The sequence below is a fragment of the Mastacembelus armatus genome, chromosome 16, assembly GCF_900324485.2.
Source record: "Mastacembelus armatus chromosome 16, fMasArm1.2, whole genome shotgun sequence".
NCBI lineage: Eukaryota > Metazoa > Chordata > Actinopteri > Synbranchiformes > Mastacembelidae > Mastacembelus > Mastacembelus armatus.
Genome location: NC_046648.1, coordinates 17444615 through 17469840, shown reverse-complemented (window position 1 = coordinate 17469840; position 25226 = coordinate 17444615). Strand labels below are relative to the sequence as shown.

The following is a 25226-nucleotide window of genomic DNA, read 5'->3' as shown; positions in this document are numbered from 1 at the left end:
TTGACAGTTGACAGTAAGCTGTTGACTACAGCGGTTCCACCAACTCCATGATGCATCCAAAAAGGAGCAGGCAGAAAGACGGAAAGACAGTTCTTTATTTGTAACATAAAGGACTTATTTGCAAAATTAAAACAAAAATTACACAGATATATCCCTCACCAAATTTTAAGAAAAAACCACATTGATTTGTTGTTGATATTTTTTTATTTTCTGTTTTTGCTTTCTGTTCTTCCTATCACGAGTGCTGACATGGTTTTACTTCCTCTCTGAAGCAGCTAGAGGAGGTGTTGGTGTCCAGCTAAAGTACTGATGCCAAGCTGTGACTCATTCTTCTTAAAAGAAGAGTGGGCTGAAAGCACTATTGTGATGGGGAGGGGCAGTCACTGGTGATGGCAGTGCAAATCAAGTCAGGACATGGAACAACAAAGCAAACCTGTTATAAGGAGTGACTGGATTTAGCAACATACATCCCTGTAATGTGTGGGGCCTGTTCCATGAAGCAGGTTTTCTGAATGATATGAACACATTTGCTGTGTAAACCGTGAAACAAGTCTTTCAACAGAGCTCAGCACTTTACTCAGCAAAGTTGCCTTGGTAACTATCTGACTCTCCTCTTTGAACAGGCCTGTGGTTTGTAATCAGTAGATTAAAAGAATCATTCCCCAACACCCCGTCTGTACATCTCCACCAATTTATTTAACTGTGTATATATGCAGTCTGAGAGATGTATTTACACTTTTGTCAGTTGTGAAGCGTGCCAGGGCATTTGTAAGAGCTTGTTGGGGTGCAACTATGAATGTCTTGTGTGGTTGTGTTAGCATCCACATTTCTCCTCCTCTGGCCCAAGTGTAGAGCACCTTTCCCTCATTCAGCCACTCTCCGGTAGAAGTAGAGGTATCCCAGGTCTTTGGGGGGTTTCTCTGAAGCACACACCTTCTGATCGTTGAAGATGACCCACCTGTAAAATACATAGAATCCACAGTTCATCAACATTTCAATTATTCAATTCTGAAAACCATGTTTACAAGTTCTGTAACATTTTATAATATTATTTAAAGAATAAAATCAGATTTTTAAGTCATTTGCATCTGCTTTGGAAGACAAAGGCATTTATAGAAGGTTCATAATAAACAGTGTTCAGAACAGAAGCTATGGAAAAATGTTACTGTTCAGACTAGGCCTAGAGTGTAGTGCCCCCTGCTGAGGCACACTGAAATCAGCTACTCTGTTAAATTTCAATCATTCTTTAAAGACGTTTTCTCCTCCCATAATGGAGAAATGAACAAGTGGTTGGAGAACAGAGAGCATGTAACCTGTTGGATTGTTACCTTTTTGTATTCCAGCCATTTGGAAAACTATAAATACTGTACCCCATAAAAAAATTTTAAAAAATATGCAGAGGCTTTGAAACTGAAGCTAAAAACACTTACTGCTGATCCTTCTTGATGTGACACACATAGTGGCCGCACATTGTGCTCGTCCCCATGTGACTGATGAATGCAAACAGTTCATACTCTGCATAACAGCAAAAAAAAAGATCAAACATAATTCTAAAAATACATCTGTAGAATTTAAACAAATAATGTCTAGAAGTAGATAAGAATTTCAATAGAAGACTGTAATGTTTCTGTCATCTACATTTCATGTTTCTGATCAATATTTTGTGAGAGCTTTGATTGATCAGTGCCTCCTCCTTCATCCCCTCTCCCTCAGACTCACTGCCTGGTCCGTCTCGGACACGAGGCCCAGGAGGAGGATCCCTGCCCCCCTCGCTCTCTGCAGCTGAGCGGCCTCCTTCAGACACATCCATGGACTCCAGGTCATCCAGGTGTGAGAAGATCCAGTCCACTGCCCGGTCCAGGACATTACTCTGAGAAACACCAGTTAAGAGTAATATAAGAAAATATCAACAAATGGAGGTTTTGTTGAAATGTAAGATTTTTGATTATATTTCAGTAATATTTTCTACGTAAGAGGGTGGAGGCCAATTTATCAGCAGAACGCCAAGGATAATAGTAAGAGTGTAAAATACACTGGATAAATTAATTTTTGACACACAAAATTAAGTGAGGGCAATTGTGACTGCATTGGCACACTTCCACTTTTAAACTAGTGGCCTGTGAAATTAGTCTAATCCCCATCTCAAGCCAGACACATTGCAATTCTAACCGTGGCTCGAAGTGCTTTGGTTGCCTGGTCTCGGCTGAAGCCCATGGAGACGATGGTTGCCAAGTGCTCCTCAGAGAGGCTCTCTGTGGGTGTGGTCCCAGGGCCGGAGCTGCAGCCTGGCAACACGAGGGGGGCCGAGAAGTCTGCACCCAATCACAAAGAGCAGGATATGAACATGGGGGGAGCAGTCAGACTGGTTTATGTTTTGCTTTCTGGTCAATTCCCACTGCTCTACACACCTGGATCATCCATATGGCTCATGATCCAGTTCATGGCAGCATCGATTCCAGTGTTCCCAGTGTAGTACACCGCTTTCCTGCAGGCCTCCGGAGGAAATCCCATTTCACATAATTGGGACACAGTGGAGTCATCGAGGACTGGAGCTAAAAGCATATTTAGTAAAAAGGTTGAATTACTTGGATGCACTTTGTGGACAAGGACTTTCATAGTCTTTTCCTTTTGGTTTTCATGTTATATGGGAACAGATTATTTACAAAAATATTGTTTTGTTTTCATGTCCTGAGCACTTCCTAAATATTAACAAAAGTTTTCTCAAAAAAAAAAAAAAAAAGGCAAAAAGGTAAATAAATAAATAAATATACAAATATTTCAACTCATACTACAAAAACAGAACAATGAAGATTTTTTTAAAAGTTGAAATCTAATGCAAAAATAAATAAGGCAACAGAAGGACTCTTGAAAACAGAAAAGACGGAAAAAAGATAAGGAGGAAACAAGGATGGACAAAAATCAGAGGAAGGAGGAAAAGGCCAGAAATGACAGACAGACTGACACAGCAGTGGGGAGTAGAGCGAGTCGTCCTCCTCGTTGCCATGGGAACCCAGGATACCTTTAACCTCCACATCGGGTGTCATTAGTGGCGGCGGAGCCACCTCTGGTAGAAGCTCCTCTCCTGGCTGCTGGCCTGTTGCACGTAGTGCGCTAAGGTCCAGGGTATCAGGAACGTCAATGCTCACATCTGCACAGAACAAAAATCTTAGCATTCAAAACTATTTTTAATTTCAAATTACACTTCATTAACAAGTCCCAATGTTTTCTACACCTTCATTTCTGTTTAACACCTGTTTTCTGTGGTTGCCAGTATACAGGAAACAGATTACTACTCTGTTAGGAATACACAAATTTGTGTATAATACAATAAATATCTCTCTCTGCAGCACAAACACTTAATATTATATCTCACCCAGTTTCTTGGGCACCCAGTCAAGGCCAAAGGTAAACTTCTTAATCTGGATAACGAGGTGGTCAGGGAAAGAGGCAAAGCGGGTTGTTCTGACAAAGGAAACAAAAGCTGAAATGAATATCTAAATTGTAAATAATCTCTTTCAGTATGTGAACGTCTCCGTCTCTTCATACTTGGTAGCAGTAGTCTTAGCCTGCACAGCCGAGCTCCAGAAGTCTGTGAGGATCTCTGGTTCACTGAGGGCTGCCATGCAAGCTGTGAAGGGGATTTGTGCACGCACTGTCGGAGCTGATGAGTCCCCCTCCTCACGCCTGCGCTCTGCCTCCTGAAGCTCCTCTGTTGGAGAAAGTACATAATTGAAAAAGGTATGTGCACACCAGTGAGTTCTGCAAAAACACCGGACACTCAAAGACCAATAGATGTATCCAGCCATCCCATCACCTGTGTTGGTAGCCTGGTCCATGGGAACAGGCAACTGAACAATGTAATCAACACGCTGTGTGTATTTGGCCTTCTGTGATTGCTGACACACAATCCTCTCCTCCACCAGGAACCTGAAGGCTTCCGATGGATTGGGTCCAGAGCGACAGTTTCTCTGTGAATGAAAAAGAAATAATGACACGGCATAAGAAGGCTGCTGGCGACCAAAGAGAGAAAGAGTGAAGAGCATTGCTGTACCTCCACCATGTTTATGAAGTGCAATAAAAACTCCTGAGCGTCCTGTTGTCGATTGGTGGAGAACTCTGGGTGGCCCCGCCCGACAAGTGCTTTGAACATTCGTGGTGCTATGCCGATTTGGTCTCCCTGCAAATAAAGCACGAACGGTGCCTTTTGTCAGTGGTGGGAGCTAATACTGCTTACTCATTTCCGGGAGCAAACCCCAAATGTGTCATGGATATCTGTTTAAACTAAGACTTGTAAATCTGCTGTGACTGATTCTTCTTACCCTGGGTTCAGATGCACCATTTTCATCACCAGGGTCTGGTGCTGGTTTGGAATACTCTCCTGACAACAAACCGTAGCCAAGCTTGGCTCTGTGAAAACAAACATAGCTGACATCATTGCACATCCAATAATATCCCAGAGTTTCATACAGGAGATGGATTTGGGTAAAGGCCCACATGTATTTTGGGCTTTCAAATAACACAGTGGAATACCTGATCATAGAGAAGACCTTCTATATAAAGGAGACTAAACTAGCTGATAAGCTCTAAGTTAAATGAGTAATGTCATAACAGTCTACGGTTTCACTTTCTTTCACAAAGGGGGGCTCTGTCACTTCAGATGAGACACAGTAGAAGAAAAGCTCTTTTCTCCTGAAGTGTGATAGAGCTAAAATGACTCGAGGCCAAGTGTCAATACGTGTCTCTCTAAACAGTGCCAATATCAGTGCAATGTTTCGATTTGGGAGGATAAAAGCAAAAATCCCATTTGAACACACTGCGCTGCCTAAAAAGGAGTTTGTAATCGGCTTTGGTGCTGACAGCTGGCACGCCATGAGTATGTTTCGTGTGTATTTATGAGGTTTTCATCTACTGTGCAGGATGACAACATTTTCAAGACTATAAAAGCACAGAATGTGGTGGAATACATGTGTGTGGAAAGCGCAACATAGAAAAAGAAGCATATAGAAGAAAGCACATTGGAATTTTTAATATTTTATTAAACAGTGTCCTTATTTTGCTAAACTACCATTGAGCGGTGGTTGTAAGCACTAAACAGTAATAAAGAGTTTGCCATAGAAAACAACACTTGGACACTCACACTTGGGTTTTGAAGTCCTGGGTGGGGTCACTTGGAGCTTCATTAATGATCTTGTCAATATTAGATACATACCTGAAAGGTATAAACAGAAGTGTATGAAAAACTTTTTACAATCTTGAGCATACTTTCACTAGACAGTGTGAACAGTTTCACTCTTTAGGGAAATATTCCATATGTACTGCAGTCTGTCATAAGAAGAAACATTGTTCTATCCTGAATGATAGGGGCTATAAATAAAGTAGTATACTAACTTGCTCTGGAAGTCGGGAACGGTGAAGAGCACTTGCATGACAGAGTTGAGGTAGCAGCTGTTGCCCAGGTTCTTCATGCCTGTCAGGCCAGGGCCAAACAGGGGTCGTAAGGTGGTCCCCGACTCCTGGATCACCTCCCACTCCCCCACACGCTGGTTTACAGCAATTTCCAACTCTGTCATAGTCCGCTCAGTCTGAAAAACAGACATGATGAGAGAATGAAGGATTCAGGGTACAAGCAAATGGAATTCTTGGCAGGAGCTTTCATGTCTGAAGGAAAGTTTTAAGAATGATAAGCAAAATAAGCCAATTTAAAGTACTAATGACAGCAGGCGGACAAGAAATAAACTACCAAACACATCATCTCAGCAATAAGTGCTGCATTTTGTCTTCTTTCTATTATAGCACAATTCCTCCACCCCCTGTCTGTGCAACATCATTAAGTGTGTGCAAAAATACATTAGCAAGAGGAGAAACAACATTATAATTCACAGTGAGACTACAGAGATCCCAGACTTTGACAACTATCTGTATAAGAGAAGAAGCAGGTGGCAAAGAAATTAATGGCAGCAGGGAATCAGAGAAGAAACAGGTGTGAAAGAAATATTTGAAACTATATCCACAAGACACCTGTGGAGAGAACTGGCAGGTTTCTTGTGGTCCACATCAGTAAGAACCTGAAGTGGACAATCCATACTGAGTCAGTGGTGAGAAATGCAAACCACTGCCTTTTCTTCCTCAGGAAATAGAATGTTTGCCATACTTCACTCTGCAACTTCATCATGGCCTGGTGCAGAAATACCTCTAACCAGAACTGTGAAGCCCTGCAGAGATTCATCAAAACTGCTCAACACATGTCTATGTATGAACTGCAGGACCACTACACCTCAAGAGGAGCATGAGAAAAGCTGGAAAAAAATCTTTAAGCAACCCAACCATCCAGATCACAGACTCTTCTCACAATTATCATCAGGGAAACAACAAACAGATACCCAGATACAGTATCTGCTGTCAACTCAGGAAATTTGTTAACATACATGTTCAAGACCTTGAACAAGTCAAATTTCACTGTCTTGCTGTATTGCCATGTTTGACAATAAAACTCTTCAATCTCTTGTATCTTGAACTAGAAAATGGTGGCTTATAAAATGACGGGTATTCTGTCAAAATTATAAAATACATGCAGCGATATGACTGTATTGTCATAGGGCATGAGTAACCATATAATACAATAACAACTACACTTCAACATCTGGTCTCCATGAGGAAGGCTGAGCCTCTACAGTGCGAGTGTGTAAACAGGTTCTGGTCCCTACAGTGTAAGTAATGCCACATGCACACGCAGGGGAACAAGAGAGACGAGCAGAGTGTTAAGTTGGCCAATTATTGAATAAATTTGAATTTGACAGTTTTACACTATTGGCTCTATAAAACTGGAGCTGCATTTTATAACCTTTAGCAATACAGTGTAATCAATGGCTTCTTCTATAAGATAGTGCTAGTCATAACTGCCTGGATGTCTGCCAACAGGAAAAAAAAAAAAAAAAAAATCCAGTATCTCTGACTAAATTGCTAACATGCCAACTACAAAGCAGAGGGCTGAGCAACAGTTCTGTGTACGAGAACTCGATCTGATGTTTGACACAGTAAACCAGTATGAAATATTAGCAGATTTGATATTTCCAAAATTAAAAAAGGAAAAAAACTCTAACAAGTAAATTGTATGGCCCCTTAAAAACAACAGAAACACTGCAAAAACTTGCCTTCTCCATTGTCATCATGTCGATGCCAAAGTGAGTGAGGTGCTCTGCTAACTTGGAATTCAGCACCATGTCATCCTCCTCATAGGAATACACATCTGGACATACAAAACAGTGGTGGCAAATTAAGCACTAAGCTTCAGAAAAACATGCATATTCAGTACAGAAAAAAGGTCATGCCATCTTACCTGCTCCATCCGGAGTGATGGTACCAAGCTTCACAGCAAGAGGGTATCCCGTCTCCTGGAAGTGCTGAAGGGCATGGTTGTTGCCACCAGAGCCATCAAAATACCTGCGACCACATAGCACTTTGCCATCTGTTAGATTCATCCAGAGATTCTCCTGGAGGTCGCACACCTCACATCGCCAGCCACTACAAAGGAGAAAAGGAGAAAAAAAAAGAAAACATAAACTCTAGAATATACTGTACCTGTTTGTAGAAATAAAACTTTGACTCTTACGTTTTGAAAAAGAGCACTGAAGCTACACTCTATTCTACTTTTCCCTCAAAGGAGGCACAACAGTAACCATTAACTAATGCAATAATGATACTGCCTGTACATTATATTTACTGACACTCCACTGCAACTGCTAGGTTTTACAGTATAACAGTAGTAACTACTGTATTTGGAGCCTCATGATATTAAATCAATCGTAATGAGAATATAGAAGCAGGTTTATTTATGAAGTCACAAATCAATAGGATACTGTGACCTGAGTTACTTTAGGTGCCCCCATCAGTGTCTCACCTGGGAGGGATCTTGACTCCATTGTCAAGCTGTTTAAGGTCAGCAGCATGCCTCGACTCCTGTCTCACCTCTCCATCCCACTGCTGAACTTGTAAGGTATGAGACACTGAGTCGGCTGCCATGATACCCGTCATTGACAGGGACACCTTGAGGGACAGCAAATGATTTGACAGGAACAAATTAACTGACTAAAGTTTCATAATAAAAGTTCTGAACCACTTGATGACTCAAGGTAACAAGTTTAATAATATAGTTTTAAGAGATGTAGCTACCCCAGACTGTACAATGTCTAACTTTTGAAAGACCTGTTGGGACTGTGCATGTTTGCAGTGACAGTTCTAAATTGTAAGCAACATACCACCACTGTGGCAATCCTGACAGAACCTTAATTGAGTGATTGCCAGAAAATGTAAGATATCTCACTCGTTCTCTCACTACATCAGGCATGGTAGCAAGGTCCTCCGACATAACTTCCTGTCTGTCAGGTAAAATGACCACCTTTACATCCTCTTCATACTGCTCCTGTTCTACATCAAAACCCCCTTCAATCCCTGGACAGAGCAGAAACAGGAAAAGAGGTAGACAGGTCAGCTTCAAATGACTACATCAGTAGAGTATTTTTTGAATAAATACTCTGTCATGCACGTGCCTATAGCCAATCTGGTGGGCTTTTTCTTTGGTGGGTGTCCAGATCCAGAGTTGCTGTCATCTTCCTTCTGTAAGATTAGCATAGGATATTAGTGAGATTTGTTTACTGGGCATGAAAAATGGTTCTACTGATAATGTAAGTAGATATGTATCTATGGGGGATGTTGAAATAAATCAAGAAGGAAAATTAAGTGTCCACCTTCGCCTTACGAGTCCGGGTGATGTGCAAGTAAGCCCTCTGGCCAGTCCGAGCGTGTTGCCTGTCCACATACTGACTGCCAAAGCCCAGGAAAGTGTTCATGCACACATACAGGCCTCCCTCACTCTCCTGTGAAAAGACAAACATTTCAGCCTGTCTCTATCTCTTCCCACCAAAGTTAGCAACGATGCTTGTGTATTACCCATGTCACAGCATCAGTTAACAGCTAGCTACTACATTTTAGCCAACTATCTGTCTAGTCAGCCTGCTAATGCTTGTAATTCAGCACTGATTTAATGTTCAGTTCTGTTAAAATAAGGATAGAATAGAAAACCCTAAGTAAAACATCAGTTCTGTCACAGCTGTGAACGAAAAACGATCGAGTTGGCTTTCTAGATAGATAGTTTGACAGTAAAGCCACCAACACAGCGAGCTAGCTAGCTAACAAGCTAAAGAAGCTAGCATTAAGTTTCCATTAGCTAGAGTGCGTTATTAGCTTAGCTTAGCTTCTCATTTATCTTACTAGATGACCAGTGCGTTAAAAGTAGATCAGCACTGGCAACATTTAACATTAGCAAAAAAAACAAGAGAGAATGGAAGGGTATAGTAAATGCAGCAACACTGTTTGCTAGCTGACGTTTTCACTTGTAGAGGAAATACGGCTCACCGGCGAGGAAAATGACAAGGCGCATTCGTCTTTGTGAACACGGTCCCCGGGCTTCGGAACCCGAATCGTGGACAAAACCGACATCAGAATCTCCCCAACATCAGCCATGACAAGCTAGCTAGTTCCGTTTTTCTGTGGGACACTTGTTCCTCTGAGTTTAGACTCCAAGCCTTGTTATTTCCCGGCTCGGAAGCGAGTCCGTCGTCCAGTCCGTCTCCTACCGTCTGTGTTTGGCTGAATGAATCAGGAGACGCTGCCTTGTTTGAGGGAAGGCCGAACTCACGTCAACGGGTTGCGGCTCGTCACCGTAACCTGTGAAATATAGGCACAGTAAATTTAGACTCGTACCTCAATTAAAAATATGGACAACAAAGGCGATTAACATTTTAAATTACTTCTTTTCACTTTGAACTTTGCAATGAATGCAATGACTCGACTCCAGTAGATTAAGTACACGACACATTCCATTAATTCGCTTTTGTTAGTATACTTACGGTAACGTCCGTTGAACCGCTTCCTCTCGCAGCTACGTAGAAGTATTGCACGTACTCAGAAGTTAGTATTTTGCTAAACACGCCGCAGCAATGAGCTCGGAACTCAAAAAGTTGCATTTAACTTAATTTAAATAAACAAAATTACCAATCAGATACGTTAATGAGGAGCAACATAAGTCATGAGGTGAAATGATAGTCACTACTTGACTTTTTATCTCCTGTGTTCCCCTAATGTTTCCCTTCAAGTCCCTCCTCTTCTCCCAGCTCCATCTCCTCCACACACGGTTTGTTTTTCTCGGACCATGGCGCTGCACCCCGATCACTTCACTGTATACGTGGCGTTTCATTTTGCAGTTGTAGTGTTATTAAAGTTTACCTCAGCAACTCCCGGTGACGGCAGCTCCGGTTTGTCACTCCTGCAGCCATATGATTTTTTGTACTACAGCGGCGTACGCGCGTATTTCGGCCAAGACTGGGTGAAGGCTGTGGAGCTGCTGGAGAAATCCATCACAACCAAGGAGTCACTGTTCAGAGTCCGCAGCCAGTGTCATGATGACTGCGTGGACGCAGGGAGAGAGGCATTCACTAAACTGGGTGGGTTATGAGCCATCAAATATGTGTGTTTACAGATGGGTGCAGTGATTGAGTCTTACATGTAGTTAGATCACTGGTGTACCTGATTTATTATTATGGCCTTGTTCTCTATCAATTACTAATTTGTTCACTAAATTGTTTATTGTGACCACTCCTCAAGAACAAAAGGTAAATGCACTACAAAATCAAAAAGGAGTAGAAAAACACAATTGTGAGTTATGAAAGTAGAGTCCAAAAATAGTAAAATAGTTAAAACCGTCAACTCCTGCTTTTACATGAATGCATAAGTAATAATAACCTAATGATATTTTAGTCACAGCTCTATGTATCATAAATGTTACTGTTACTGTAGAGCATGTAGATTTCAAACACAGAAGGCTATACTGCAGATGTAGACAGTGCATAAACAATATAGAATTTAAACATCATGTCTAGAAGGAATAATGGACTGTGTTCAGTGGTATTTTTCAATCCCAATCAAGGCTCATGTTTCCTGTATTAGACTCTGAAGAGGGGAGTCTGTGGGACCTCTGGGTCTTGGATTGGGTGCAGAAAAAGGCTGAGTGTTTGAGATTCTGCATTGGACGCTCCGTCACTCATGTAGGACAACTTCCTGTTTCTACGGACATAGACTATGAATTCAGCACACGAAACCCCTATAACTTTCTGCAGGTCACATACTATAAGGTAAGCTTTTCTTCAGGCAGTCTAAAAGGTTTTTTTTTACTCCAAAAGCTGTTGGTTTCTCTACTATGGGCATATTATTGTATTTCGAATTTTGAGGTAAACAGCTTAATGTCATTGCTGTGGTTCTGTAACTCTATTTAAGATTCAGGTCACAATTGGATTTTAAAGCAACACTCCTCTCTGTCAGTGACAGCCTTCATTCACACTCTCATCTTCATCCACATCAGCTGGAAAAGCTGCAGAAGGCGGCGTCTGCAGCTCACACATACTTTGTGGCCAACCCCAGTCATCTGGAGATGAGGAACAATATTGAGAAGTACAGACGGATGAAAGGAGTGACCGAGGAGGCCTTCCAAGACAGAGAGCTTGAAACTGAGAAACACTGGGTGAGGAGGGGGGGATGATGGGTTATAAAAACAGGTACTAGGTACAGTTGTACAATGACTGCACTGATGGTAATGTTCCTGTTACAGGCCCTATTATATATAAGTAAGCACACGATTCTAAGGAGGGGTAAAAAGAAATATTCTGGATCTGCAACTGTGGACAGCTAGTCATGGCCTGAAGGACTAAATTCCTCTCTGTCTCACCTTCACTTTCACCTAAGCAGCCATGCATTTCAAACCTGGTTTCACCCATTAAATTTTTTCAGGTTTAAGTAACCCTGAGCAGCTGAGATCTATTTAGACACACTTATTATAACGTGATTAGGCTTGTCTGTAACAGGATTAAATGGTCCGTGTAATGGCATGTCTCAAAATACATCCACATTTTTTTGTCAATGAGCAGAACAATTTTTTACGCTTGTCTTTTTGTTTTCAAGTAACAAATCCCAGCTGGATCTTTGTCTTTAAACCAGCTATATTACTCTCTGACTCGGTGTTATCAGGTCCTGTATGATGCTGCACTCCAGTACGAGGCCTCCTCTGACTGGGTGCAGGCAGTGGGGAAATGGAAAGAGTGTGTGAATGAAACGCTGCGGCAGACAGAGGAGTGCAGGGTGCAGTGTGAGGTGGCCTCCCAGCAGCTGCCTGAAGACAGGGGAGTGGACAGTGTTAAAGGTGTGTTCGAGAAGGCTGCAGGTAAGAACAAGCTTCAATACTCAAGCTTGAATTTCCTGCTTTAAACCAGACAAAGAGAAATATAAGTACTCATCCTCAATTTTTTTCTCACCCATCTAGCTCTTTCCCTCTCCCTGCTATCATGCCGGCAGTCCTGTGTGACTCAGGTAGCCCTGCGACCTGGAAGACTCTCTGCTCAGGAGGATTTCCTCCCCACGCAGCTGGAGCATCTGCACATTGCACAGTTCAAAGGTCAGGGTTCAAAGTTCAAAATGATTATCACTTAATGTGATGTGATGCTAAAAACTATGTCTCAGTGTCTTACACATAGTTTTTCTTTACCTCAGTGTCATACCACATTCATTTTGACCCACTATGTGCAATTGCTTCTCCACAGCTGGTGATATTAGTGGAGCTGTGCAGACTCTGCGCTCTCTTCTCCTGTTTTACCCCTCTGACAAGGACTCCTTAGACAACCTGCAGCTCTACTATGAGACGCTAGGAGGAGACACAGAGTCACAAGCCACACAGCCTGCTCAGGTGCAGCTCGATGCCAGTTGCATTAAAATCACCATTTTGGTTCTAATAGTTATCTAGTTTCCATGATTAATCTCATCTGTAATTCTATTCTTAATCCACGAAAGGAGGTGACAACTCACAGCTCAGTCCTCAAATTATACTTTTACTTTTTACATTTAACTAAACGTTTGTTTGTGTTTCCCATACAGGAGATTGTCAGATACGTCAGTCGCTCTTTGCAGGAAAAGAAGCTGCTATATTTTGGCATGGAGAACTTAGACTTCAGTTTCACAGACCCAGTAAGCACTAAAGCACTAAATATACAGTATTTTAGGGCAACAACTTTAAAACTTATCCACAAAGAGTTTCAATAATTAATCTCAATTTAGGATCTCTGGACTCCAGAAGATGTAGTACCTGAATCACTGAGGGAGACATGGAGGTAAGACAGACTGGAAGAAAAGTGTGTCAGGAACTTGAGCTCTATCAGGTGAACGTGATGTTAATCTTCTGTGCTTCACTGTCAGAGCTGAAAAAGAGAAAATGACTGAGAAAATGAAAGAGGGAGAGCAGCAGGAGGTAGTAGATGACAGTGGATTTTTTGCAGGTAAGACATCTGGTCTGCTCTCTTGTTTTAGCTTAGAGAAGCTTATAGTTTACCCATTTTCTTTTTCATCCTTTCTTATTCGTCCTCTCTCTAGGAGGTCCAGTCCGTCAGGTGGGTGTGACCATCACCATGGACGACGAGGCTTTGAATGGGACCAATCGTGTTGTATTTGATGGAGTCATGACTGACAAAGAGTGTGACAGAATACTGCACCTAGCAGCAGTAGGTTCAGATTGTTAAATTGTCAGACCTCATCAGACAGAAAGAGAAGTGCTCTAACCCACCATTTCCCTCTGTCTCTGTTAGGTTGCTGCATCCGCTGGAGATGGTTATCGGGGGCGACGGTCTCCGCACACACCTCATGAGACATTTGAAGGCCTCACTGTGCTCAGGGCTGTAAAGGTCGGTAAATAGGAGATAATGCAAGTAGACATATTACATGTTTGTAATTGCAGATATTCAAAATTAATTAGTCAATTAATGGAAATTTATTAGAGTGAAATACAATTTTTTGGTGTGTAGTGGTGTCATCATGCTTGAACATCTTAACATCTCGGTCATCTTAATCTTAACTTCATTCGCAGTTGGCTCAGGACAGCCTGGTGAACCAATCAGATTCCAAGCTGTTACATGAGCTAGGTGAGAGAGTGAGAGACCTTCTGCACTCCTACTTCAGGAGCCCCTCAGGACTCTTCATCTCTTTTACACATCTGGTCTGTCGCAGCGCTATTGCAGGTAGTACCAATATTATCTCTTTCTATGGAGGTCAGTACAATTTGCTGGGAGAAATTGAATGTCTGTTCATGGTTTCAAAGAGTTTTTGATGACGTGTTCTTTTGATAAGTAAAATTCTTTGATTTTCTATGCTGTCAGGTGACCAGGAAGGCAGATTGGACCTGTCTCATCCTGTCCATGTTGACAACTGTCTCCTTGAGCCAGAGACCAAGCAGTGCTGGAGAGAGCCCCCAGCATTTATACACAGGGACCTTAGGTACTAAAACATGTTCATTTTGTTTTGAACCCCCATGAATCATATTTAAAGATGTAGACAAAGTTAGATGTCATTTTCTACTGGTAAATAACTTATTTACATAATCTTTATGAATTCTTATTTTTATTGTCAATTGGACACTTCCTCACATAGAAAGAATCAGATAGAGAGACTGTGAAACAGGGAAATAACTTTGTTTTAATTGAAATTCTGAATTCATTAATAGTGCCATATAGTGTATCTATAAACCTATTTAAGTTCAAATTAATATTGAATGATTGTCAGTATGTTCTTCAGCTGTTTAGTATTGAGGATTTGATAACTGAACTGACGCAGATCATAATGGTTGTTATTATGACTGAATGACAGAGGTCAAATCTGTTTCTCTCACAGTGCTATTCTCTACCTGAATGACAATTTTGTTGGGGGAGAGTTGTTCTTCACTAACAGTGATGCCAAAACAGTAACAGTAAGTGACAATTCAGCCTTTGATCTCAGGTCAATGTCAGACATCACTGTATTCTACGGTTTTTAAACCTGGATGTGAACACCTTTAGACTCTTCCCTCCTTTGCGTCTCCAGGCTCGTGTAAAACCCAGCTGTGGTCGACTGGTGGGCTTCTCCTCAGGTCCGGTGAATCCTCATGGTGTGACTGCAGTGACCACCGGCCGGCGATGTGCACTTGCCCTGTGGTTCACAAAGGAGAAGTTTTATAGGGACATGGTGAGCATTACGATTCCACACAGCAGTGGCCTCCTCAGGATGAACCTTTTGCCTGCGGTCATGGTTGCTGATGTCATGACACTGGCGTTGGGTGACAAGGCGAGCAGGAGACAGAGTACAATGCAAATTGGTGGTTGGTTTCATGTTGTGTCATTTACACTGTCCAATCTGTGAGTACCATGTCAGTGCTCTTTAGGTTTATCCTATATTTACTGGAAAAATTATGAATCATTGCAATGAGCCTTGGGTTTATGAATCAGTTTGTAAACCATCCATCCATTCATCTATCCATCTATCCACCCATCCATCATCTATACCCACTTATTCCTAATTAGGGTCACGGGGATCTGCTGGACCCTATCCCAGTTCTCTTTGGGTGAAAGGCAGGGGTACACCCTGGACAGGTCACCAGTCCATCATAGGGCCAATTTGCAAAACAAATTTGTTTAAGCATTAATTTCGTCTGAGTTTGGAACAAAAATTTAGAGTATCCACTCTATTAAAATAACAGAAATAATAGCAGCTCTCCTGTTTAATAATTTTTTGCTGTGAAACTGACATTTCTGGGTCAGTTTTCTGACTCAGTACTGCTATTATTATACTAGTCTAGTAAATTTCCTGTTATAACACAATTGTCACTCGTGACCCAGTGGTGGCTGTACAGCAACAGCTATTTAATTTCACTTTATCAGAGGAGAGAATTTGTGGTTTCTAGAAAATACAAGGATATAAAGTACAACATTGTGCTCGTCATTGTGGCCAGTAGAAATCATTATATTGTACTTGTGTACTTGTAGTTGTCATATATGTACTTGTGTCTGTCAGGAACGAGAGGAGGCGGAGGATTTGTGGGCTGCAGATGGACAGGGTGTGGTGAAAAAGGACAAGGAAGAGACGGAGGGCCGCGCCACTGCTACCCAGAATGCTCGGAGCCAAGCACCTAAGGAGAAGAGCAGAGGGAGAGGCAGGGTGATAGGGCGCAAAGATGAGCTGTGAGAGCAAACCCGACAACAGACTGAAACTGCATCCATTCTACTGGTCCCCCATGATTTTCCAGTTTTTACCCCCAAAATTCAGTCTTCATCTTCTTGTCTCCTTATGTAAAGCTCGCTGCATGTCTGTACATGCTCTATTTATAATGTATACAGTGAAGGTAAGTAAGAGAGATGGCACTCTCGTATCTCTAATGTCAAACTGTACTTTCACTGTAGCAGGTTTACCAACCCATATCACTCCCTTTAAAAATGAAGACAATAAAAGAAATAATGAATGTCACTTTTTAACACTGTCACACATGCTGTGTGCCACATCCACACAAGTGAGCTACACAAAGGGTGTTTGAAAAAGAAAGACAGGTGTAGAAAAGTGAGAGCAAAGGGTGTGTGATTGACTCGCACCTGCTGTATCTGCCTACTGATTATAACTAAGTGAATGCTTTTCTTAGTCTGGTGAGAGTATAAACGTGTCATAACAGCAACACAGCAGCAGGAAACTGTCAAAGTAGTTACATTAGCATAGTACAACAGAAACTAAAGTTTGAGGCAGTCAGAGAGAGAGAGAGAGGTGGTGCACAGGGAAAAAAAGATAGAAATAGAGAGATTACTGGTAATCCTTCGTAAATGAGTGCATTTGTTTATGAAGCTTAAAAAATCTCCCATTTAGAATATGGAATAGTAATCCAGCAGGAGATCATTTAATCATTCACATCCAGTGGAGTGACACTCAGCCACCCACTTCTATCTTATCCTTCCCATTACAACCAAGGCCTCCTATCATCCCCCTCCTTTGCTCTCATCTTGTGCATTAGGTACAGAGTCAAGTACTGTTTATGGCTATATTAACACTCTCGCTCCCCCCGTGTTATAATCCCCACCGCTTTAGAACTGGGTCGGCAGGCCTGTTAAATGGATCCTTGGTTTTAACCTTTTCTATCCCGCAGACCTAAAAGCCATTAATCTTCTCTGAAGTAGGTGTTTTTGTCTGTGTAATTCATCTAAGGTTTTCTCACACTGAGCACAACTGGCTGTACACTGCTCTAATTACACACTTGGTGGAAAAGCATGAACTTTTAATATTTTCTTATTTTCCCTGATTAGCAGAAATTATGTAAGGCCTAACAGCACAGTTATAAAACTGAAACCACAACATCCTGGTGTCATTATTGAGTGCTGTGAATAATGAGTAGCTCAACTTTCCCACTATTTGTGGCCCAAACCACTTATTGGAGGTCTAATGAAGATTTCTGGGCCTTGTTGTATAATGTTTTACAGGATTAGAACTAAAATTAGTGACTTTATTCTACATTTGTTTTGCAGTAATTGCCTCACCCCTCTCCCCCACTACCATCCTGTACCTCCAGGTTCAGTGACCCTTGAAAAAGAGTCCCATAACAGTTTATTATTGGTGCAAACTTCATACAGCTTTAAAACATGCCAAAGAACAGAGTGTTAATCAAAATTCCAAATATTAAACTATAACATTTTGTAGTAGGGATACTGCCAAATCAAGTCATCACTAGTCTTTAAATAGAAACTCCCACTCTCTCTCTCTCCCTGCCTTTATCCTGCCCTGTGTGTGTGTGTGTGTGTGTGTGTCTGCTTGCTTTTTTTCTGTTTTTACTTTTCTCTCGGTTTTACTTTCCATCTCACAGCGTGCACTGCCTCAACGCCATTTCTCTAAATCCTTGGTCGACTCAGCCAAAATGGCAGGTCTGCATCTGCTGTGACCAGACCCTAGTGAGCAGAGGTCAGTTCTTTTAGAGCAGACTTTATAAATGGTAAATTATAGAGAAAACCCAAGAAGAGTTAAAACTCACAAATAACAAGCATACGCAGAAATGTATGCAAGCACACAAACAAAGGAGTCCATCATCCACAGTGTGAGTGGTACAGTGTTTCTTATAATTGTCTGAACCTTTGACCTGAATTGTTTGCACAGAAAGTAGTAATGAATGAGTCTTGTAGGAAGTTTGTCTTTTTGAGGCTGAAAGTCAGAATCACCTACACCAGCATCCTGCAGCAGCTGTAATAATTTATATTCAATTAAATATCCCAATCAAATGTGTTGTTGGTTTTCTATATAGCACCTGTGCCACATGTCCACTCTGCACATGGCAGAAAAAACATTCCAGCAAGCCTTAAGAACTACAAATATCAGCAAAAACAAAACTGTATCCTTCAATGAGATTTGCTTAATTAGATTCATAAGTTTTTTCACTGTCTCTACTGTAAACTGCTATGTATTCTACAGAAAATGTACATTATACAGCTGCTGACTTACTCCCATCACGGTAAAGAAATCACTCTAGCAATCTTCACAATAGATGGACATGTCCATGAATAAAGAGGCAGAGTCATGTCTGCTTGTCCCGCTCAACACCACTTCAGGAGATGGTTCCAGGGGCTTGACACCAGGTCCTCTGGTAACATGCTGTCCCTCTAACACTGAGCCAATCTACTGCCCAAAATGCTCTAAGCTTAAGGGTTTGTTTTGTACTATACCTCAGCGGAGAAACATTAGGCAACCAGCGGGGTATTCTGGCCAGACCGAGGGATATTTAACGGTCCACTCAGGTGCCCCTCACATATGACATGCTGTAAGTATATTCAGTGCCTGGTGATACTTTTTGCATGAATAAAACCTCTTTTCTGACTCCTGCAGTTACTTTCTGTGTTACTATTGTACCATGACCGATCTCAGTTCTGCCGGTCTCCCCTTCTGCACGTAAACATTCTAATATTAGCTTTACCTCGGGTTTACAAAACACAAACCATCCAGCTAGTCTTAGATTTTTTAAGACTACCTCAGCACCATAAAAAGCCATGTTCTCAGCTCCTCTATTTACCTTCTTACCCCTCCCCTCCATGATTTCCATCTCCTGGCTTTTTATTCGGATTTACCCCAGCTCATGTCTTGTGACCCCATAACCATGTTCTGCACCTTGTTTGGGTTCCCTCACGGTTTCCACTCCCTTTCTGTCTTTTTACCCCTACTCCCCACCCCCAGCCCTCTTTCAGTCCATCCCAGGGTTTATCCCCTCATTACTGATCTCCTTTCATCCCTCCAATCCTCATCTGTTCTTCATAGGAGCAGTGGAGAGAGTGAGTGACGGAAGGATATCCCAGTGTGTGTGATACCAAAAGTAAATGAGTGGGAGAAAGCGTGGTAACAGGCAGGCTGAACTTATGACGACCAGACAGGGACTTCTGGAGGAAGAGTGATTAAAGATCTATCAGAACACCTTCGGAGGAGGCTCCTAATTGGTAAGTGGGTGGGCTCGCCGCATGTTGCTGTTTATATGTAGTATCATGAAATGAATGAATGAATATCATATTAAAGGCAAAATCCTGAAGCTGTCCTTATGATTTAGCCTTGAATACTAAAAAAGTTTAGTTCCAAGTTAGTTTTTACATTTATTTTTTATATCACATATATATTATTTTAAAAGCAATTATAGAGATGTCATTCAAAAATGATATAACATATTTATGCTTTGTAGAGGGATTTACAGTATACATTACTGATTTTGTCATGTAGACTGATCTTTATAAAGAACAACAAATCATTTGTTGTTCTTCATTCTTTATGCTGTTTGACATAAACACATAAGGCTAAGTCTTTTATAGATCTGTCTCTAAAGGATGTAAACTGTAGAAATGTAGAAAAGTGGTCAAATCTAATATCTAAATAACTGGCTGTCTACAAACATGCATATGGATAAAATACTCTATTACAATATCTGACATTATGTTGCAATATTGATGTATATTGTGATGATGTTCCCTGAAACTCTATTGAGAAACCTCTGATAGCCAAAAATGCCTAGACAGAAACATTCATTTTTTGCTACTTCGGTCAATTAGATAAACAAAGTACATCATCACATTAAATTCAAAATCCATGTAAATCTATTGTTACCATACATCTTATCTACTTTCACAGCACTGACTTAACAGCCTTATACACTTGCAGATACTAAACACTTAGCTACCACAGAGTAAACAATGTGGCATAATCTCTGTTTGTAGATAAACAGATCTCCCAGCATATATAAATCTAGTAAGTCATTAAAGCCAATGTTTGCTAAGTGTTAACTGGCATAGGGCGCTACAACACAAAGGGTAGAACTCCATGATCATTTAAATCAAATTAATAAAAGCCATATTTTCAGCAGTCAATCAGAAAATTATAATATTGTGTTGTGAGTTGTACCAAGGATATGAGACTTTGACTTTTCATATCAGGAGTTCTCAGCTGAGGTAAAGATGCAAACTGCAAAATGCCGCAGTCACCCCACCAAAAACGCTTTCACCACCAGCTCCACTTCTCACATCTCTCTCTCTTTTCATCCAATTCCACCTTGTCCATCTGCCCCCTCCCTCATTCTCATCCTGCCATCTCCCCTCCTACCCCCATCACTTTCTCCATCTCTTATCCAGAGGCAAAGAGCAGTCAGTAATCGGATGAGCGCAGATTTGATTCAAAAGGCTTCCCTTAAAATCTCAGCCAGTAGGATTTAAAAGTCACTCTACTGCCTCACCTCTTACCCACCACCCGCTACCTCTCTCCTCTCCACCCTCTTCTTTGACTGTGTTAATGCACTTCACTCTCCAGCAACCCATAGAAGTCATTTAATCACATGGCAGGAACAATGGCAGGGTCCCAGGAACAGACTGGCAAAAGGGTAATAACACGGCTAAAACACTCAAGCCTTCATTACAACACTCATTTTTGAAACGATTTTTGATCTGGAACAAAGGCCTAAAATCCCCTGTTACCAACTCCAGGGACAATGTAGTCACCTGTCATTACAGTACACTTATGTAGTAACTGCTGAGGCGTATTGGAGCACCGCACTACTATAAACCCTCTAATTTCATGTTAACATGTTAACATGTTTCAGGTCACCTTCAATTTACTTCATACAGATGGATAAAGGACAGATCCCAGTGACCAACAATTAAAGCAAATCTTTTTCTTTTACAGAGTCACTCCCTTCTTCACTCCCTCCCTCCCTCTCCCTTTCACTTAAAACAAATTAGAGGCAAATCCACTTGGTCATGTGTTTTGACAGGGACATTCATTCAAATAGTGAAAGAGAGAGAGAGAGATTGCTGCAGGGACACATAAAATAAGATCAACGATCAAGTATTTCTTCCTATCTGTTTTTAAGGTAAGATAAAGGAAATAGCGTCATGACAATTTATTGCTTCACAGCAAAAGAAAAGCAATTTGTAATATCTGAATGTGTACAGCAGAAGCAGGGGTGTATTTCTTTTTTTTTTTGGTTCAGGTTGGTTACATTATGCTGCTTTGCCTTGAAGTTAGCGTCATGTGTCATGCTTTCCTGTTTGAGCTGCTTTATTTCTGTGCAATCAGGGATTGTGATGGTACCTTTTCACTTGTGCCTTGATTACATTTGTCACACTCTATGAGTTTGACCATTAGGTGATTGATTTACCATTAAACATTGCTCATTTAATCATGGCATTATCAAATTCAATAGCCATTAACACTTAAGTGAAAGTGCACTGGAGTATTAAGTGGTACAAACTCCTCTGTCATTGTGAACTGAAAGGTGACTAGCTGTGAGCTAAACACATTGATGACATTACTACAGGACATACTGGTTTATGTGTGCATTCAGCATGAGGATGTGTGCTTGCAACAAGTGTTACATTATCTGAAGAACAAACATTTTTACTGGTAATGTCACGCTTGAATATTCATATAACCCGAGAGTTTGTGTGTGTGTCTGTGCACGCGTACGTGAATGCATGTGTAGGTGTGTCCTTGCCGGTTTCTGTGTGTGCTCCTGCATGTTGGTAAAAGTTTGCAAAGTAGACCAGGGCCAGTTTGACTTGCAAAATAGCACTTACTTGGAGACAGGAGCTAGAGAGGATTAAAAACATTCAGGTAAGTGCAGGTAAAATTCCAGCATGAAACATTAGTACTTGTTACCAAATTTCTGTTTTTGTCATCTCTGTATCTTTCTTTTTTTCTTTATTTCAGGATAATCAGCTTTCCTGACATCTCTTCAGGGACAGTGCCTGACATTCATCGCCATGGGGGAAATAGAGCAATTGCGAAAAGAGGCAGACAGCCTCAAAGACCAGATCACTGTCAGTAGGCCAATCCCTGCCAGCTATAACAAATATGACTGTCCAGAAAATTATGTGACTTTCTCACTAGGACCTTATCATGTATTCTTAAAACAAGCTGGAATACCTTCAATTTTACCACACTTAAAATAAATAAAGATGTATTATTCATAAATGCATTGTAGATCAATACTGGCAGTTATTTAAGCACCTTTGTTTGTGTCTGCTCTCCAGGCAGCTCGTAAGGTGGTGCAGGACACCACACTGCAGGAGGCAGCAGCTGGCATTGCCGTTGTGAGCCGTGTCCAGATGAAGACCAGGAAAACGCTAAGAGGTCACCTTGCCAAAATCTATGCTATGCACTGGGCCACAGACTCCAGGTAATTACAGAGCACATTGAAACTAAAAGACCACCTGCTGTTTTATTTCCCAGCCATCTGATGGCTTTCTGAGGAAAGATAATAAATTCTGATTAATGAGATTTGTGAAGTACACATATTGGATGAATTAATAGGAGCATTGCTTAGTCTCCACCTGCTGTAAAAGTTACAACAGGTGTTGTATTGATTTTATGATTTTAAATGTTTAATCTCTTGTCGACATTCTTTGTCTTTTAACCCCACTAGGCTGTGTGTCAGTGCCTCACAAGATGGAAAACTCATAGTGTGGGACAGCATCACTACAAACAAGGTAGGAAAGAGCCAAAGAGTCTGAATTAAACATGAATCCCTAAAACATCGCCAGAATAATTTTATCCAAAACATTTCACCTTTCTTTTTGTCCTATCCTCACCTGTCTCCAGGTGAATGCCATCCCACTCAGGTCATCATGGGTGATGACTTGTGCCTATGCACCTTCAGGGAACCTAGTGGCTTGTGGTGGTCTGGACAACATGTGTTCCATCTACAACCTCAAGGGCAAAGATGGGACCGTTAAGGTCATGCGTGAGCTGGCAGCACACACAGGTACAGCATCACAGCTTGGAAAATAATCTTTGGAAATCACTGATGCTCTGATGTTGTACTTAAATCTATGTTTGGTTCTGCAGGTTACCTGTCCTGCTGTCGTTTCCTCAATGACAGTGAGATCATCACCAGCTCCGGAGATTGCACTTGGTAAGAACTTACTATGATTAACTGAAGTATGCTGTTTCTCATCTCTCTGTAACTATTTGTCTTTGTTTTGTCTCCCTCTAGTGTACTGTGGGACATTGAGACAGGGACCCAAAAGACCATTTTTGGAGGGCACCAGGGAGACTGCATGTCACTGGGCGTGTCCCCAGACTTCAATTTTTTCATCTCAGGTGCATGTGACTACACTGCTAAGCTCTGGGACATCAGAGAGGGCGCATGCAAACAGACCTTTGCAGGCCACGACAGTGACATCAATGCAATTGGGGTGAGGATGAGAGGATTTCTACTTCAGTTCTAAACTCTTTTTTTTTTTTTTTCTAGTTTCTGATCACTTTACCTTCTTCCAGTTCTTCCCAAATGGTAACGCAGTGATAACCGGGTCCGATGACGCCACCTGTAAGCTGTATGACCTGCGAGCTGACCAAGAACTCATCACCTACCAGGACTCCAGCATCATGTGTGGGGTGACGTCCCTGGCCCCCTCCCTGTCTGGACGTCTGATACTGGCTGGTTATGACGACTTCAACGTCAACATCTGGGACTCACTTAAAGCTGAGAGAGTGGGTGAGTACAGGTGGAAACAAAGGATAATAAAATAAAGTCAGCAGTTCATTTTAAAGCAGTGTTTTAACTCCAGGTATGGCATATGTATTCTGTGTGGTGCTTTGCTCAGCTGTGAACATGCCTTTTCTTTGTGCTCCAGGGGTCCTGGCTGGTCACGACAACAGAGTGAGCTGTATTGGAGTATCTGCAGACGGCATGGCGTGTTGCACAGGATCCTGGGACAGCTTCCTCAAGATATGGAACTGAGGCTGTCCATTACCAGCGAGCAGAAAGAGAGCAGTTCACACCTGCTTGGGAGAAAGTGAAGATCAACAGGAAATTGTAGTTTGAGGGAGGGATGAGGAGCCACATAGCGGAGAAGAGGTTTTAATTGTGCCAAGTAAAATCTAATATGGTAGAGCGGTTGTAATGTAAAGATTTCCACCTTTCTTTTACATTACTCACACATTTCTTCTCATGTCATGGAAGAATTTGGAATGGGGAGAGGCTGGGGTTCTCACAAAAGCTCACTCCTCTTAGTAGTGAATTATATTGCAGTTCATATGCACATTTATCTCGGCAATTCAAAGATCACCGAATGAGAACTGTCGCTAAACAAAAATGGTAGCACGTTGGGTGAGATAGAATTGAATACGTGTCAAGTTACAGCTGTGTACGTTCACTCTACTAATATGCTGGGTTTTATAATCAAAGGATAACTTATGTCAAATGATAATATGAGCAGTTGCATTTTTAGTTCATTGTTTGTATTGTTTGTTCTTAGTTTTGCTAGATTCTCTAGGTACTTACATTTACCTATCTTGTAAATTAAATTAAGTCATATAGTTATCAGAGGTCATTAGTGTTTGAGTTGTTCGGTATGTGACTCAAGGACAATATTTACCAGGATTAAGGGTCTCATCATTTGGCATGCCCCCTCCCCCAGTGGCCAGAACTGAAAAATGCTTTGGGTAGGCTGTTAAACTCACAGATGGGATAATAAAGTGGTTTGGTCTACTAAGCACTTACAAAAACAATGACCCATATGGCTCAGGACAGAACTGTGCAAGTGTTTTGGATGACATTAGCTAACGTGTGCATATGAGCGATACATTTAATCCTGTACATAAAAGCTCTTTTCCTCCATAGCGTCAAACAACTTTGTGAACACAGAAAATTATGAAGAATCTGCCCAACTTGTTTCCAAAAATTTGATACACTACGCAAATGCAACCTTTCTTAAAGATTGTCTAATAAACATGGGATTCTGCATTACTTAAGCCATTGGTTTTAATTTCAGACATGCTGACTTCAGTTTTAACATGTCCAAATCTAAACCCAACTTCAAATGAAATGAAACAAA

The 25226-nt window shown here is 41.4% G+C and overlaps 3 protein-coding genes across 5 annotated transcripts; 2 read left to right on the top strand and 1 right to left on the bottom strand.

Moving 5' to 3' along the window:
* Window positions 1-181: 181 nt before the first annotated feature.
* On the bottom strand, window positions 182-10397 carry usp5 (ubiquitin specific peptidase 5 (isopeptidase T)). Of its 3 annotated transcripts, none has more exons than XM_026317456.1 (21): window positions 9906-10042; window positions 9412-9723; window positions 8745-8873; window positions 8547-8613; window positions 8321-8448; window positions 7898-8043; window positions 7337-7521; window positions 7152-7246; window positions 5389-5582; window positions 5138-5209; window positions 4320-4407; window positions 4052-4177; window positions 3815-3968; window positions 3547-3709; window positions 3374-3462; window positions 2963-3148; window positions 2409-2552; window positions 2170-2312; window positions 1720-1870; window positions 1431-1515; window positions 182-958 (listed from the first exon to the last, which is right to left on the bottom strand). In XM_026317456.1, the coding sequence occupies exons 2-21, from the start codon at window positions 9517-9519 to the stop codon at window positions 865-867; spliced, it is 2547 nt and encodes an 848-aa protein (XP_026173241.1). In that variant the 5' UTR covers window positions 9520-9723; window positions 9906-10042; the 3' UTR covers window positions 182-864. The 3 variants fall into 3 exon arrangements, with proteins under 3 accessions (XP_026173241.1, XP_026173242.1, XP_033181505.1); XM_026317457.1 differs by having other exon boundaries at window positions 3020-3148; XM_033325614.1 differs by lacking the exon at window positions 9906-10042 and adding an exon at window positions 10282-10397 and having other exon boundaries at window positions 865-958.
* Window positions 10080-16362, top strand: p3h3 (prolyl 3-hydroxylase 3). Its single transcript, XM_026317461.1, has 16 exons — window positions 10080-10499; window positions 11002-11186; window positions 11414-11572; window positions 12076-12268; window positions 12368-12499; window positions 12645-12787; window positions 12976-13065; window positions 13156-13208; window positions 13294-13373; window positions 13468-13595; window positions 13680-13775; window positions 13958-14108; window positions 14247-14364; window positions 14758-14833; window positions 14947-15087; window positions 15913-16362. Exons 1-16 carry the CDS (start codon window positions 10208-10210, stop codon window positions 16081-16083), a joined length of 2208 nt encoding a protein of 735 aa, XP_026173246.1. The 5' UTR covers window positions 10080-10207; the 3' UTR covers window positions 16084-16362.
* Window positions 16363-21185: 4823 nt separating this feature from the next.
* gnb3a (guanine nucleotide binding protein (G protein), beta polypeptide 3a) lies at window positions 21186-25138 on the top strand. Its single transcript, XM_026317536.2, has 10 exons — window positions 21186-21259; window positions 21872-22002; window positions 22099-22208; window positions 22422-22567; window positions 22814-22877; window positions 22990-23152; window positions 23236-23302; window positions 23384-23585; window positions 23668-23884; window positions 24024-25138. Exons 3-10 carry the CDS (start codon window positions 22152-22154, stop codon window positions 24128-24130), a joined length of 1023 nt encoding a protein of 340 aa, XP_026173321.1. The 5' UTR covers window positions 21186-21259; window positions 21872-22002; window positions 22099-22151; the 3' UTR covers window positions 24131-25138.
* Window positions 25139-25226: the final 88 nt, after the last annotated feature.

What these genes read in the sequence shown, in the direction of transcription:
- usp5 (XM_033325614.1), bottom strand. Translation starts at nt 9,519, where the DNA reads ATGGCTGATGTTGGGGAGATTCTGATGTCGGTTTTGTCCACGATTCGG. An exon ending in ACTTCATAAACATGGTGGAG is followed by an intron (nt 3,969 to 4,051) that starts GTACAGCAATGC and finishes TTTCATTCACAG; the next exon opens with AGAAACTGTCGCTCTGGACC. An exon ending in CTGGGTGCCCAAGAAACTGG is followed by an intron (nt 3,149 to 3,373) that starts GTGAGATATAAT and finishes TGTTCTGTGCAG; the next exon opens with ATGTGAGCATTGACGTTCCT.
- p3h3 (XM_026317461.1), top strand. Translation starts at nt 10,208, where the DNA reads ATGGCGCTGCACCCCGATCACTTCACTGTATACGTGGCGTTTCATTTT. An exon ending in GCACATTGCACAGTTCAAAG is followed by an intron (nt 12,500 to 12,644) that starts GTCAGGGTTCAA and finishes GCTTCTCCACAG; the next exon opens with CTGGTGATATTAGTGGAGCT. An exon ending in GAATACTGCACCTAGCAGCA is followed by an intron (nt 13,596 to 13,679) that starts GTAGGTTCAGAT and finishes TGTCTCTGTTAG; the next exon opens with GTTGCTGCATCCGCTGGAGA.
- gnb3a (XM_026317536.2), top strand. Translation starts at nt 22,152, where the DNA reads ATGGGGGAAATAGAGCAATTGCGAAAAGAGGCAGACAGCCTCAAAGAC. An exon ending in CACTGGGCCACAGACTCCAG is followed by an intron (nt 22,568 to 22,813) that starts GTAATTACAGAG and finishes TAACCCCACTAG; the next exon opens with GCTGTGTGTCAGTGCCTCAC. An exon ending in ACTTAAAGCTGAGAGAGTGG is followed by an intron (nt 23,885 to 24,023) that starts GTGAGTACAGGT and finishes TTTGTGCTCCAG; the next exon opens with GGGTCCTGGCTGGTCACGAC.